Source organism: Rhinatrema bivittatum, chromosome 11 (assembly GCF_901001135.1).
Source record: "Rhinatrema bivittatum chromosome 11, aRhiBiv1.1, whole genome shotgun sequence".
Classification (NCBI taxonomy): Eukaryota; Metazoa; Chordata; class Amphibia; order Gymnophiona; family Rhinatrematidae; genus Rhinatrema; species Rhinatrema bivittatum.
Window position 1 is genome coordinate 85,026,338 of NC_042625.1, and position 16,873 is coordinate 85,043,210.

General features: G+C 46.0%; 1 protein-coding gene across 4 annotated transcripts in view; it reads right to left on the reverse strand.

Moving 5' to 3' along the window:
• Positions 1-16,873, reverse strand: part of PTPRU (protein tyrosine phosphatase receptor type U) — a 339,580-nt gene that overhangs the window by 159,773 nt on the left and 162,934 nt on the right. For all 4 annotated transcript variants that reach the window (XM_029571024.1, XM_029571023.1, XM_029571025.1 and 1 more), the window contains 2 exons: positions 9,531-9,802; positions 4,107-4,188 (listed from right to left, as the gene is read on the reverse strand). In XM_029571024.1, coding sequence (XP_029426884.1) covers positions 4,107-4,188; positions 9,531-9,802 — 354 coding nt within the window. The remainder of the gene's footprint in view (positions 1-4,106; positions 4,189-9,530; positions 9,803-16,873) is intronic.

The following is a 16,873-nucleotide window of genomic DNA, read 5'->3' on the forward strand; positions in this document are numbered from 1 at the left end:
TTGAGCATGGCTATGCAAGCACAATACAATATTCTAGATCTTATTTTCAGATCTAGATCCAAAAGCTCTATGAGCCCTTTCAATCTTAACCAGGTTAAGATGGCTGCCATCAGTCCTCCTCTGCATTGGCCTGAAGCGAGAGAACATAAGCGCAGATGTTTTTTGCCATTAGTGCTGCATCTTTACAATCGTTTCAAGGATTCCCCTAATCCTTAAATTATAGTGTCTAGAGTGATTCTCAATGTCCTCTAATTTTTCTGCTAGCACCACCTTTTCATTTGATAAAAGTTTCTGCCATATCAAATCCTTGCCTATGGCACTGGGCATGAGATTCTAAAGGAATACCATATTGAAGGGCCTATACAAGAAAATTCTTGCTAAAAATTTAACATGCATGGTGGAACACCATTTAAAGTGGTATGTAATTTTTTTTTTCCCCCAATCAATCACATTAACTTTTCAGCCATGGTAGTAGCATGCACGATAACCAAAACCACCTAGCTGGCTAACAAAATACCCGTACTAAACTCAAAAGAAAGGGATGGTTAGCACCACCCATCACACAACATTTTGGCAATTCTTCCAATGATTATAAGTCACAGAAAGCAATGAGACCAAGGTTTAAGAAAAAATAGGGACTTGAGCTTGTAAGACAGTGACTTTCACTCTATTCCTCAAATCTTCTACCAACAGCTCTGGTTTGCAGGCTTCTCTGCAAAGGATATTCATGAGATATATTTGCATGCTTTGATGGGGGGGGAGGGGGCGGGATGGTATAAGAATCTGGTTAGTCTGCATATTTTAGTGACCCCAAAAACCAGAGCTGTTGGTGGCGAGGGAAAGGGAAGCTCCTTGAGGACTGGGTTGAGAACCACTGCTCTAGGTTTTGACCTGCACCATAATGACAAACTGCCAGAGTTGAGTTTTCCATTCAGCCAACTCACCAATTGCTGGACTGGTACATTAAGAAAAAAAAACATTTTTGGTAATCCCACTATATTTTTAATATTTTGTTTGAGCATCCAAACAAATGGGATCAAAGCTTGCGAGCGTCCTATGGGCCAAAGAGACTCCCGTTTTCTTGACTGCTTGTAAATATGACCTTGGAAGGCTACTCTAGACCAGGTTTGCCTGCCATTTTAACTGCGGTTAGCTTTAGTTAGTTTACTGTCTACCTTTGACAGGACATCATTAAAGCTGCCTAGAAGAGACTGACTGGTTAACAACATGGTATCGCACCCAGCCATTAAGTTGACATGTAATTGCCGGTGTATGCTTAGCAATGATTATGCGGCCTTCCCTTGTCTGACAGCTCACATCAGAAGGAAGGCATCAGGATGCCTCAGACACACACGATTCAATGCTAAACACAAGAAAATGAGCCAGGGTCACAAGCAATGGAAGAGATGCATTGTGCATTACAAATCAGAGCTGAAGACTCAATCTACACAGTGCCCACTCCCCAACGTGCTACAGAATCAATAACTCCAAGGCAGCACCATCCTGGGTGAGGAAAGATTACTTTAGTGCATATGGCAAGGTAATATTTCACACAAAAACTGTTACTGCGACCAACATGGCGCAGTGATGTTTTGCTTAGGGTTTGATATTTTACGTCTAAAACCTAAAAGAAGATGCTGGGAGCTTGCCAGGCCACATAAAATAAATGTCCAGTTCCCCCCCCAATTTCAATCTAAGCTGGGCAAAGTTGCCATCTACCATGTAGCCACACAAAACATGGAAGCTGATCACAGAGAATCATAGTGGTCATTTCTTTCACAGCCAATCCTTCTAATGCTGAGTGAAAAAAATGCGTTTTCAGGGCCGTCAAACTGTTTTGGTACTTTTATGAAACATAATTCAACGGTAGAGAATTCCAGAGTATGGGACCTGCTATCCAGGATGCTCTCTTCCATGTTAGCACAAGACGTGCTGGATGAGCTGATGGGATATGGAATAGTGATGGCAAGGATGAATGTAAACTTCTGGAGGGTGTACACATTTTAAGTATAATCCAGGGTGAACTAAGGTTGTTTAGTAAATTATGAATCATCCCAGCGGGTTTATAATGAATACGTTGCTGAATTGGGAGCCAGTGCAAATTATGGAGAAAAAGGTGAGATGTGGTCCTAGTGTGCCATTGCCTGTAAGTAGCCGAGCTGCTGCATTTTGAACCAGTTGCAATGATTTTGTTAAATGTAAAGTGAGCTGCAGTAATTGAGAGTAGAGTGAGTGAGTGATTGGAGAACTGTTTGAAAGTCAGTAGGTACGAGTAAAGGTTTTAGGTTCTGCATTAGGAGTCACCACTCAGGAAAGAGACCTTGGAATCCTTATGGACCATATATTGAAATCGTTGGCCGACAGTGAGATTAAAAACATCAATCTGCGAAGGTGACAGTTTGACAGTGAAGACCAGCCTTGATCTCAAATCACAGAGCAATCAGGTTTGAAGGACAGTAGCAGGCACCACCACTGCTCTGGAACAATTTTTACTAAAGCTGCCTAACAGCAGGATACATAGGTACTTCTGCAGCCGTACAACTTGAGTGAAATTTAAAAAAAAATGGTGGCCTTTTCATCACCACACTTTATCTTCCTCATATGAAGCACCTACAGTACATCAGTTGTACCCGGAGATGTCAACCGCTACAGAACCTGAGTCTACTGCCTTTGGGATGAGTTCTTGATGGTGGGGGGTTTTTTTCCTTTAAAGTCTAAAGCCGTGGTATTCACTTCCAGGCATCAAAGACTGCGAACTAGTCTGCCTTTCGCGTGCATGTGAGCTAATGATCAGGTTACTTTCTCACACCAGAACCGGACTTAGCCCTGGACCTCGAGGGACTGTAGTGAAAACTCCTAGTTTAAAGCTTGGCTTCAAGGGGTCTGTGAGGAGATGTATTTTGGGATGATTCTCAATGTGGTGTTGGACCTTATCTACGTTCTATGGAGCCCAGTGTTCCAAGTTTTCTCTTCTTGTGTCCTTTTTACGAGGATAGGGCTGGGAGAGTGGGGAAGGGAGGGAGGTCGGTCACGGGGTTTATATAAAAGTTGTGGGTTTCAAGCAACGTACCAAAGCTATGGTGCTGTTATATGTGATACCTATTAATTGAAGAAAATATATAAAAAACATTTAAAAATAAGGTGCCAGATATAACAAGGACAGGTATGCGTATTTACAAAATCAGGCATTTTCTGTCTGATAAATAGATTCCAGTGGAGGTTATCAGACCCAGATCTAACAACTCAACCTAAGTCTGTACGAGACTGGGAAACTGATTTGGGTAGGAAATTACAGGAGGAATTGTGGGACCAATGTTATCATCACACAGCTAAGGGGTCAATATCAGCACGGACAGTAGAAAATGGGTACAAAAATCCTATTATTACTGGTGCTCAACACCAAGCAAATTAAACAAATGTATCCAGCAGTACCAGATGATTGCTGGTGAAAATGTGGACACGTTGGTACTTTTTGGCATGTATGGTGGGATTTGTGAGAAGACCATGTTTTTTTGGAAAACTAATGAATTTGATGGATGAAATGTTGAATACAGTGGATCCCAAGTTTTTTGGGGCTTTTTTATTGTTAATTATACCATACGAATGGTCTCCAAAAATGATGAAACTGAGTTTATATGTTAATACGGCAGCTAGATGTGAAGTAGCTGTTAGTTCTAATGCTCCAACTTTTGATTCTATTAGGGAGATTCAAGACTGTTCATTATGTGGATAAACTGACAGCGCTATGTAATGATACTTTGAAAAGATTTAAGGCAATCTGGGAGCCATATGAGAAGTGAGTTACCAATAAGAATTGTATGGGGACTGACTCCAGGGCTTTTTCTTTCATTTTTGATATTCATAGGTTTGAATCAGATTGTACATGAGATGCTGCTTTGTGTTTTATGCTTAATGTTGTATTCTTTTATTAAGGAAGGGATGGGGGATAAGGATGGAAAAGTAAAATATGTACAGATTCATTATATTATATAGCTTTTGCATGCTCTGATATTTTCATGGCTTAGTGTATTGTGTTGGTGCATTAATAAACTTTAAATATATAAATAAATAAATAAATAAATAAAGCTTGGCTTCACGGCACTTACAACAAGGGTAGTTCAAGAGCAGAATGTCATCCAATCCAAGATACCCTCTCCGATCAGCCGAGACCACAGCCTCAAACAGGACCTGGAAGGCAAAGGGAAATGCTCTCATGAGTTACCCTATGTAATTGGTTAGCTTGGAAGACAATCAGGAGGTCTAGCAAGTCCAACCAGCTTTTACGATTGCCTAACACATCAGCTGTTTCCATATGGCTTCAAGTTAGGGTAAAGGTAAGACTGAGTTAGCCAATCACGTGTATGGGCTCAGTTCTCATTATCTTGGGGAATTCAATGGGGAACTATAAGAACTGCAAGGGATATGGTGAAAGCCAGGACTGGATTTTTTATGCCAATGGGAGGAAATATTTTAAAGCAATATCATCACAAACTTTCCTTAGAATAGGGCTCTTGTCCTGGCACATGTAGATATGGAGATTAGAGAACAGCATACCTGGTGCATGCTTCCCTTCTCCGATCTAACCCTGCCCTATTTTGGGGGGGGGGGGTTAAGTGCAGGTGCTATTGACAGCATGGGTACTTTTACCCACGAGTCGGGGCAATTCTTCAGAAGCACTTGTTACACAGGTGAACAGCTGTTCACCCATGCCAAACGTGCTCCCCCCCTCTCTGGCATCTCAACCATCTTCCCCTCCATCTCCTACAAGGGAAAGAACAACCTGAGAACACACATTAACACACTATTGTTCAGCAATTAGCAGATTTTATTTTTATAGCTTTGTGTGATGCCGCCTGAAAAATCTGTGAACAGTATACAGCAGGAGCCGAGGCTTGGATAATTGTTTCCTCTAAATACTGCTGCTCTGGGGGTAATTTTCAAGTACCACAAACGGCTTGTGGGTCTGTGGGCCTGCAAGCCTTGCGAACAAAATCTTCAAAAGGGAACTACACCCCCCCCCCCCCCAACAGCAGGGGCTGATCGGAGCAGCAGGTGCAAAGTCCACATTATAAGTCGCACGCGGGAGTTTCAAAATGAAATCTCTGCACGTTGCCTGCCGGGCTCAGCCCTTCACCCTCGCAGCGCCCTCCTGGACTCGCTACCATGCAATGCGGGTAAAAGCATCTGTGCCACAAGACTATGCACGTGCTTTTCCCACCTGCAGAGGGGCAGGAATTTTTCAGCCAAAGATTTTGGCGGCTGACTGCTTTGTTGCCCCCATTAAAATCGGCTAAGATGTGTCTTACAGTATATTAATGCTTTCCCTTTGCAGCAGGAGGGTGTGAGCTTGGCATCTGGAGGGATAAGGAGGAGAGAGAAGCTGCTTCCAGAGACAATCTTATCTTTCCTACTAACTACAGGTATCCCTAGGCTAATCCTCTTCATCTTCCCCAAAGCTCCCATCCATTAAGTTGCAATTTGCTCCTAACACCACCAGCATGCTGCTTATCCCCTTCAGAAGCAATCAGCAGGACCATCCAGAGGTGGCTGGAGGAGGATCCTGATGGGCTGCAGATCCGCACTTGGATACAGCTTGCAGTGAACAGCCAAAACCCTCAGACTAGGAGGAAATTAAATCCTGCCTATTTTAGATAAGACGTTTGAAGATGAAACCTTTCATTTCTGCAATTTCTATTTATTTATTTAGAGTTCATCTTTTATTGATTGAGGCACCAAAAAGCAACAGGGAGCTAATCTTTTTTTTTTTTTTTTTTTTTTTTTTTTAAAACAGGACCTTCAAGGAAACCATTGAGAGATGAATCCTTGGTTGTGGGTCTCCAGTAATTAACAGTAGACGAAGAGTTCTCGCGCCCCCCCCCCCCCTGCATTCTCTGTCACTGCAGGCTCTGGTCACACCCCCCCCCCCTCCCCCCTGGTCCTTTCCAACCTGCTCAGAGCCCATTTATAATTCTCTCGCCGTTTTAAATCGCTCCCACGTACGCCGGTTTGGGAACCGTGGCATCCGTCGCCCTCTCCACAGAGCAGAATTTCGCCTTTCCTCTGAGCCCCTCTCTCGTGGGGTGACCCCCACCTTCGCACTTAAGCTTCTCCTTCTGGGGGGGGGGGGGGGGGGTGGGGACACGCCAGCAGCTTCTCCAGCTTTACCGACGCCTGTTTACATCGGCATCCGCTGCTCCGCTCCGGGACTTCGCCACCATAACGGGGTGGAACAAGTACGAGAAAATCCGAAGCGCAATTCCTATTGGAGTCTCCCCCCTATCCCCGATTTAATGGGATTGCATCGTGCTTGCCGACGTCGGGCTGCATGCATCAAGTTTCCTGGGAAAGGTTTCTAGCTCGCACACAGCCCGAATGCTCGGTGGCTGCGGGTTAAACGGTTCAGGAGATCCTTTGTACGCAGATAAACTGAATACAGGAGAGATTTTGTTTTTCATTCAAAGGGGAAAAAAATAAAAAGTGCTAAAAAAATATATTTCCAAAGAAATAAGAGCGATGGGTGCAGCCCCTGAGCTGCCTCCCCGCCACGGATCCATGGTGAAGAACGGGCAATCACGCCATGTCGCTGCGCGAGCTCCCAGGCCTGCCAGGGACTTTCCAGTTAATGCGGTTTCCCTCCCCCTGGCTCCCTAGCCCAGTGCCGTTTGGGACGCTGCTTCAAAATGGCCCAAGCCGCCCAAGTTTACTTTCTCTCCCTGCTATGGAGAAGGAGGGGGGCTTGGTTTTCCTCCTCTTCTCTCGCTATGCATGCATTCAGGACTAGAAATTGCTCCCCGAGCTGCATTCAGCACAGCAGGGGTTGCTATGCTTTCAGCTTCAGGAGTCGATAAAACATCAAAAGTAATTATTTTCCTTTGTGAGAACTCTGCCTTTCCCTTCCTCTCCCAGACCCCGACGCCCAACTTCACAAATGCCTTTGATTTCTGAAGACGTAATTAAGAATGGGAAAAATATGAACAGAAAGTGGGGGTTCGTGGGGAGGAGGGCGGGCAGGAGATTTGGAAACCTGACTTGGGTCACAAGTGTAAATAAGGTTGGTTGCTTTTCATTGAGAGGGCAATATGAAAGTTTAGCCAGGTCTGCCTGAAACACAGAAAATGTGACAGAAGAAAGGGACCATAGGGCCTGTCTAGTCTGCCCATCCCCGGAAACTATTCAGCTTCACAACCCCTACCAGATACCATCTGTGTTTAACCCATGCTTTCTTGAATTCAGATTCTGTCCTAGTCTTCCCCAACTGTCATTTACTATATTACTATGAAATCACAAAGAGCAAAATGACTTACCTGTCCTACGCGCTCCAATCTCAGCAGTTCAGTGGAGTCTCATACATGGGTCATGTGTCACATGTGTTGGAGGAGGAGGAAGAAGAAAAGGAGAAGCATCTCCAGATTTTCCTGGAAACGTTTGCACATGTACAAGAACGAACCCCTGCACGACCCCCTTCGGTTTAAGAAGGAGCCAAAAACAGAAAAAGCGTAACAGAATAACCCAAAAGGGTCAATGAGTGGGTTATGCGAGGAGTTGAGCTGCTATTAGCGAACAAAACGTTACAGGTAAGTAATTTCACTTTCACAAACACGCAGCCTCGGTGGAGGCAAATGGATGGGACCTGCTAGCCAAGGGTTATCTTCAAATAAAAAGGAATGGAGAGCATCATCGATTCCAAATGGGTTTTGTGTTTTGTCATTCTTTGCTCATTTTTCTTTTTCGCTTCTGTGTTTTCAAGGAAAGCGTGAAACAGCCTTCCAGTGGAATTGGTTGAGAGAAGAACAGTAACAAAATTCGAGCTGTGGGATAAGTGCAAAGGATCGCAAATAGTGAAGACGTGACAGAGAAGACAAATCAAATGGGGCCCTATGGCAGTACAACAGAACGAAACGAGGCAGAGAAATGGGCCTTATCCTTATCTAATGCCATATTCTATGTTTCAAACATAGGAAGATAAGCCTGGAAACAGAGGAAAGGGTTTCAGAAGGCTGGGAGCTGGGCTTTATCCTGAGAGGGGGGGGGGGGGGGGGGGGAAATCTAGCACGGATAAGCCAAACCTAAAATCCCAATAAGAGGCAGTATCAAGGCGGTAATACTTGGTAAATGTATGAACTGAATGTTATGTTATAGTCTTGCAAATTTCTACTAAGAAGGTTGTCCTGAGATTGGCCACCATCACTGCCAAAAAGCAGAGACCTGAGACCTAGTCCATGTTCTTATGCCTCAATCTGAGCTTTCAAACCCTTGCGAGTGTTTGAGTGGTGAAAGCAAGATGAATCCAAGCTCCTAATTTTGTATCAATAGCTGAGGTTGGTTGAACAAGGTCTGACCCCCCAGTGGACTTTGGCATGGCTCCCCAGGCTTTTTTTCCCCCTGCCCCCCTGCTTCAGGGTCCCATGTCACTTGTGGCATGTCCAAACTGCTCAGGACAAGGGTCCTGGAGCAGATGTCACGCCCTCACACTGTGGTCACATTCGTAGTGGTCATCTATGATTTTGCGGGTGCCTCATGAACATCTGCTGAAGCCACTTGGCCTGTTTTGTGTAAATCTTCAGGTGGAAAAGAATCAAGGCAAGTTGAGAAGAAGAAATCTTTAGAAATATAACTTCAGCAGAACCAAAAAAAACCTCAAATCAGGCCATGGGCCAGCTGAGCATAGCACAGGCCCTACCTGCTACCAATGCAAAGTGGTCATGGCAACAATGAAGAAATTTTCACAAAGAACCAAAATGAAAAAAGATACAGGAAAAACTGAGAAAAGTCAGGGAAGAGAAAAAGCTCAAAACAGTACAAATAAAGAGCATAACTATCAGGATGATCCTTAGACAGATCCATAGGAAACAAAATGGAGGGGCAGGGGATGCAGCATGCTGAGCAGCTTTACAAAGCTCTGGTTGTTCCTTCGATGATACACATGACGCTATTCACATAACCTATTGGTCACTGTGCATCAGCAGATACTATTGGAACAGCCCGAGGTGCTGTGCACGGGCCTCGGTACTGGAACAGCAGGGGGTGCTGTGGGTCAGGACTGAGACATACTGACAGAGCTGTGTGCACGGGCCTTGGTACTGGAACGGCAGGGGGTGCTGTGGATCAGGACTGAGATATACTGACGGAGCTGTGTGCACGGGCCTCGGTACTGGAACGGCAGGGGGTGCTGGTGGTCAGGACTGATATTTACTGACAGAGCTGTGTGCACGGCCCTCGGTACTGGAACGGCAGGGGGTGCTGTGGGTCAGGACTGAGGTGTATTAGCAGAGCTGGAATAGCTGTGGCTGCTGCAGGGCAGGATTCAGGTAGAGATCCCAGCAGTTAGAACAGAAAGTAAAGCTTTCAGGCTGGCTCTTCTCCAGGTTTACCCTGCACTCCTTAGAACTAAGGGATCCGCCTTCCGATGACGCAGTCTCTAGACACAAAGGTTTCACCTTTTCAGTAGTCTGGATTTGGGTAATGCTGTCATTCTAGTGGAGCCAAAACAGGCCCTCCCCACTCTTATCTTGCTACCTGTAGCTGCATACCTGGTAGTCATTTGGCCAAAACGTGCTGACTGCCAGCTCCACCTGGTGCCACTGGCGCCCGTGAGATCCCGAAATGTTCCAGACCACGCTGCCCCGCGGACCGCTGTTCACCTTGGCGTAAACGTTGAGGGAGCCGGGGCTGTGGCCGTCCCGGCTGTACAGAAAGTAGCTGAACTGCAAGCAGTGTGTGTCGTTCTCGCTCAGGGCCTGGAAGAGGATGTGAGCCACCTGCCCCGCAACGTGCTGAGAGGAGTTCACCATCAGGTAAGCACCTAAGCCAAGGACAAAAAGGAGAAACAAGACAAAGGGTGATGCCACTGCTTTTTTTTTTTTCTACAATTTAAGTTTTACACATATGTGTATATGATTATTTATATATTTAGCACAAACACACAGTATCTAAAATAGAGCAGAATGCAAAATTAGTACCTAACCTGTGGGGGGGGGGTTTACTGGGTCACGATTATAAGATCTCAATAGCAGAGACTCCTTCAAAATGAGGGAGAACAAAAACTACAGGCTTGGCCGCTGCAGACGGTAAATAAAGGCCTTTCATGGCCTCTGCAGGACCACAGCTTAATTATTCAGCCAGCGGCCTTAGGACCTAAACCCCTTCAACCTTCTGGCTCCACGCTAGAACCACTCCGGCTGTGCTACAGGAGGCGCTCCCCAATCTCTAGTCTTTCCTTGCATCAGCTCACCCTGATCGTAAGGCTTGCTAGTGGCAGGTCTTCTGCCCCCCCCCAACAGTGAGAAATTTAAGATTATGCATCTTTCTCATATCCAAACATGAAATTATTTTTTTCCCCAGGACAAAAGGATGTAAAAAGACCACGCAGAACCTGTTAACTTGTACACTAATAGCCAATAGAAACATAGCAGGGCAGCCACCCCCACCAGTACAAACCCATAGATACTACCCCCTAAGAAAACCTCCAGCTTTGCACTTTCCAACCATACCAGCGATTCCCTCCCCATACAGAGGACAGCGAGTTTAGCTTTACTACCCCAGCTGGTTCCTTATTATGTATTACTAGTTGTAGCATCGATAATTTGCGTATATCGGACAGACCGGAGCAGTGCACAGCACACATACCACATTTAATAAAGTCATGTACTGCCAACAGTGTCATTTTACATAGAAAAGTATTATTTCAGCATTTCTAAGAAGTGTGCGGCAAATAAACAACTAAACATGGATTAAGATGCCCTTTTTTTTTTTTTTTTTTTTTAATTCTGGTTTGCATTTGGCTCCCGAAAAGATTAGCAGCAGCTTAAAGTTTGGGGGTTTATTTTAAACTCCACCTTCTTTCTAATGCCAGCCATTATAAACCAGGGCACTGTCGGCAGAGCATCCCACAGACACACATAAAAGCATGAATACAGCACGGACAGCTGAAGAGCGGATCTTCATCAACACGTGAAGTATGAATGTAAGCAAGAACAGAATCTGGGAACAGGGGTCACTGCCAAATAAAAGCAGCACACTTTTTTTTTTTTTTTTTTTAAAGCATGAAAAATAAAATACAACAGGACAAAACAGAAAAGAAACCCAAGCAGAGAAGAGAGGAAAACAAGGAGGTAAGAAGCTGAGGACCCTGAAGACTTGGGGGTTAGTGCTGCATCTTTAAAATCCAGTGCAGGACTAGAGTAAAGGAGAAGACCAAATCACGCAAGGAAACCAGAACGGCGATGTATTTGCAGCCCCCTCCTTTTGCAATGGGTTTCTGCCTGTGGAACGGCAGAAATTTTCCACTTCAACTTCCACAGTGAATGTGTTTTGCCAACACGACAAATTCCGCAAAATGCATACCAAACGGTCCAAACAGACGTCCCTACTCCCCCCGCCAAAGTGGACGGAGAGTTCCAACCAGAAAGTAAAGAAGGTTTGGGTGCATGCCCCAGAAAATCTTGCAATAGCAAAATCCTGAAAGAGGATGAAAAATAAGATTGAAGTTCAAGTTTCTTTTTGTTTAAAACGTTTTCACTAGACGATCCTCCTGACACGGAGAAAGCTGTTTCGCTTGCCTTGGTGGTTGCTGACACAAAGGCCTCGTCGTCACCTGGGAGCACTGTGACCAGATCTGGAGACCACGCCTCAAGTGACACGGAGATGGAAGAGAACCGGTTCGGAGAAACGCACCAAAGTAGTACAGGGTGCGCCCCCCCCCCCCAAGAGACACAAAGGGTGGTGGGAATGGAACGCCCTCCCGGAGGAGGCGGTACAGAAACGGTGACGGAACTCAAAAGGCCGAAGGATAAACACAGGGCCAACCCTCGTGGCAAGAGAATGAAATAATCTCATGGGGGGGGGGGGGGGGCAGGGAATCCTGCACAGAGCAGCAATTACAGCCCTCAACACCTCGCTGGACCATTCTGGTCTTTGTCTGCCGTCATTTACTATGTTAACGAGGTCCACATTCAGCGAGCTGAACAGTTACCCAGATAACTTTATCCATTGGGACTTACCCGGATGATTTTAGGACAAGCCTTCACCGCAATCTGAACATCAACACTGACCAGATAAAGTTATGCAGTAACGTTTTGTGCAGGGGGAGGGGGGGGGGGAGATTCGCCCAGCTAACACTCAAAAGTTAGCCGAACAAATCTTTTGAATACCGACCTCATTGTTTCTACTGGAACTACTTTCAGGCCTACGGATGGAACAGGGAAAAACCCAAGCCGAGTGCTGCCTGTCCCTGCTAAGTACAGTTTACTGCTCAAGGGAAGTCACACATTGAAAAATAGGAGGGAATTTAGTGCCGAATAGCAGGCGTGAGGGCCAAATAAACCCAAGAAAGCAGAGGGCAGTTTTGAGGCAAGGGTGGTTCGGGGAGGGGGGGGGGAGATGGAAGACTGGGGGGAAGTAGAGAGGAAAACCAAGCACGGAGAGAGCTGGTGCACCACTGTCATACCCAAGACGGCACCTGATGGTGACCATCAAATGAGAATGTATGTTATCAATGACAACCACCAGGAAACAAAATAGCTCTCTCCATAGCAGCGAATACAGAATGGAATCCCCATATCACATCCTGAACAACTGGAGAATAATTGCATGGCTTTGCTGCTGCTGTTCTTACTCTACATACCGCCGACCCCCTGAGAAAAACAACAGTTCTCCTGGGAGATACCCCTTCAGGTATTTCTTGCCCAATCACTAACAATGCCACAGATTACTATGCTGAAAATGAAAGTGCCATGTTGGGTTAAAGCAATGCTCCATCGAATCCAGCATCCCGTCTCTGACAGGGGCCAATCCATATCGCTTGGAAATACCCAGATCCATCCTAGCTCGGATTTCCACTCCCTGTGGCACAGGCTCCGAGGTAAGATGGCAATCTCCCCCCCCCCCCCCCCCCCAAGACCAGTTGGTTAGCAATTTTCAATAGATCTGTCCTCTAGAAACTTGCCCACAGCTTTTCTAAATCCAGGTATAACCAGGATGAGAACATTTGAACACCATGAAAACACCCTAAAATTCAAGGCACACAACACATTAAGGCTAACGTTTTCAGTCTTTACGATGCATAAGCGTCTAAGTGATTTTTAAAATCCTCATTTTCCGGCACATTATTCAAAGCATGCCAGAGAAGTCATTGTTCCGCTGCAGATAGAATGGCTTGACACTAGCATTAATTAAAGCGGAGAAGACAGAGAGAGAGAGAGAGAGAGAGAGAGAGAGAGAGAGAGATATCACAACCTACAAAAACTACAATGTGAATATCGTACCAATCCGAACGTTTTTTCAGCCAGCCGCATTTGAGAATTAATCCTCCTGCTTTGACAATGGTTGTAATGTAATCGCATCTCCATTAGGACTGGCTGTCAGGGGGTTAACCTGCCTCTCCGCTTGCCCCCACCTCTAGCACACACCATAAATCTTAGCCCAAAGTCTAAAGAGGGACCCCACCTTAGCTCAGACCCAGTGCTTGGATCATAACCAAAAAGAGGCATTTAGAATGGCGACTATTGGCTCCACGATTACACCCAAGCCTCCCAGGACCCCCCCAAGTTAAGATTATTTAATTGAGAGCACAAGAGATTGCTGCAGCCTTAATGGCCCAGACTCAGATGAACATTATGTAAATTCCCCAGTGCAGAAATACACAAACCAAGTCAAAAACGTAAAGAGAACATAAGCAAGTGGCCAATTTTAGTGTACGCATCCGTGGGACACACCTGGAGTATGCTTGCAAAGCCTGGGGGTTAGCTTCCCTAAACATGCGCACAACGGAGGAAGGATTCCCCAGAGATGACCATCACCACCCCCCGGTCAGTGAAGCAGAGCAAATATTCTGCAAGCTAACGAACCCCCAAAAAGGTAAAGAATTTTCTGAAGGAATACGGTAGGCACCAGCCACAGATAATCCAAGCTGCGTCCAAAGTCTAGTAGGGCTGGATTAGCCCGACCCCCAGACACATCCGCCCCCGGTGCAGCTTTCAAAGAATCACGGCTGGCTTGGTTCAGCTCCCCAGAATCACTGTGTGTTCTTCCGCTCAGCGACTCTTCCAAGGGCCGCTCGTCTGCCTGGCCTGCCGTTAAGATCACTGGCAAAGAGATACAGGTTTGTGGCTAGAGGTGGAGGTAGAGAATGGTTTAGATCATTAGAAGTTTTTCAGCTCGTCTCCCCCTTCCTGCTATATTAATGTAAGCTAAGGTTAAGCAGGAAAATCACGAGAGTATCTCTCTATATCTCTAGTCACAAGGACACAAGAGCCTGTCGTCGCTCCTCCTGTCAAGTAGCTGGAGTGCTACTCCTATTCACCATTCCTAGCCAGTCCACCAGTCTGAATGGGTGAATTGAAAAGAATTTCATCCAGACAGTCCTAGAGGTGAAAGGACCTGCACTCCCCGAGGCATCCAATCTTCAAGGAGACAGGCTGTCACATCCCCTGAGCCTTCCCGTGCCAGAGGAGACAGGCTCTGCATCTTTTGTGCCCACATCCCCTGGGCCATTCAGTCCCCCCTCTCACTTACTGTAACTTTTAATGACTTGGTAAACAACTTTGGAGGGAAATGCAGGGGGTGGATTCCTTTGTGCAGCCTCCTTTGCTGAGCTGGTAGGGCTCAATCGGCCAACGCAGGGAACACCAGTCCCCAATCTGTTCATTCCAAATGAATTATTACTTTCCTGGGGCTTCCAGTCAGCGCTGGGGATTTCCTTTGGGATGTAATCCATCACACTCAAATTCTTCTGTCTGTACCGTGCGGCAAGAAGCCAAGAGAGACAGTGCAATTTACAGCTGTCAAAATCATTTCCTCCTTTGCTCAGCTTGCTCCCCGTTAACGTGATAGAGATGGACACGATGAAGCATTCGAAGGTACAGTACATGCCAAGGATTGGGCTGTCTCTTATTATGCCAAGAGGACACGAATTTCTGCTGTCACCTGTAATCAGTGGTACATGGACCACAGACTGTGCCCTCCTCTTTAACCTACGATACCACAGGATTGTGCTGTAATCCTTTAACTTAATTTTGAATTACTTGGATTTTTAACCCCTCTTTTCAGATGTACTCAGGGCAGCTTACGGCAGTGTTAGACTTCAGCTACAAAAGAAAAAAAAAAAGTCTCCATCCCTAATGACTTTAGAATCTAGGGGGGTACCTGAAGCAATGGGAGATAAAGTGGTCACAATGAGTGTCGGTAGGGGGAGTGGGATTTGAACCTTGGTTTCCCCCTGGTTGCCAGCCCATTGCTCTAACCCCTTGCCATTCCCTCCTCTTTCAAGCTATGGTGCACATGCGACAGATTCACTGCCCCCTGTGTAACCCACAGTACACGTGTTCCATGGATTATCTTTGGGAACGATACTGCAGAAGGGTCAGAAGGAAAAAAAAAAGTTTGCAATCTAAGGAAGCGTGGGGAGTGGTCGAAGATTCAGTGCCAAGAATTGCAACGTCATGCATTTGGGGTTATGGAACGCCAAAGGAGCCCTGTGTGATGGGGGACAAAGACCGACGTGCACGGACAGGGAGAGAGTCCTTGGGGTGACGGCGTCCGACAATCTGAAGGCAGAGAAGCAATGAGACAGAGCAGTGGCCAAGGTCAAAGGGATGCCAGGTTGCATAGAGAGAAGCGTAGCCAGCAGTGGGATGGGGGGGGGGGGGACCCAAGAGGTGATACTGCCCCCGTGAGGGGTCCTTGGTGAGACCTCACCCGGAGTGCGCTGTATTCAGTGCTGGAGCCCGTGCCTCAAAAAGGCTAAGGACTGAGGCAGTCCAGAGAGAGGGCAACTAAAATGGTGTGGGGTCTGCATCAAAAGCCAAGAGATGAGACTGAAGGACGTGCATACCCCGGAGGAGAGGAGGGACAGGGGCCATGTAATGCACGAAGGTATCAATGAGGCACAAGAATCAAACCTTTTCCGACTGGAAACAGACCGTAGAACCAGGGGTCACGATACGTAACGACTCAGGAACAACGCCAGGAAATATTTCCTGACAGAAATGGAGGATGCATGGAATGCCCTCCCGGAAGAGGGGGTGAAGGCAAGAAGGGTGATGGAGAAACAGAGGAGCCCTAGTGGCTAAAGGATGGAAGTGAAGAAAAAGAGGGTAACCTAAAAAAAACCAAAACCTTAAGCTTGCTGGGCAGATGTACCATTTGGGTCTTTTTCTGCCAACCCTTACTATGCATTCACTGGCCCCTTTAAAATTGAGAGTACACAATGCACTATATGATACCCCCTCCACTTAAGAGATTTACATTTAACCTGCCTTTCCAAAGGATGCTCAAGGAATTCAGGGAAAAGTCCCTGCTCAGAAGAGCTTACAATACAAGCAGGCACCTGTCACTTGTCCAAGGTCGCAAGGAGCGTCTGTGGAGGCAACGGGATTCGAACCCTGGGCTTCTCAGCTCCTTGCTTTAACCACTAGACCACTCCTCTTACCATCTCATCGAGGAAAAGCAGATGCCATTCACCCATTGCTTACTTCTGGTGACTGCTGGTAACGGGGAAAAAGAGCGGCAGGAACACTGCACAAGGAGTCAGGCAAACACCGTGACTTATAACTTACTAAGATGAAAGCCTTTGAACAGCCGAATAGAAATATCCTCAGCTGTGGGGGTGTGCAACATGTTCATGGCTTCCATTCTCATATTCTTATTGCCTCCCAAATGGAAGACATTTAATTTTGACTTGCAGTGGCTCATTTAATGCACAGTTTGATGTAATTTTAATATGAAGCTTTGTTCCCATAAGGAACTGTTAATGTGCTTTTTTTTTTTTTTTTTTTTTAAACCATCGTCTGGACAAATCCATTAGGAGGTCTTGTCTGTAAAATAAAAAAAAAATCTTTTTAATACGTGAAGTAATTTAATTTTTACTTTTATGACA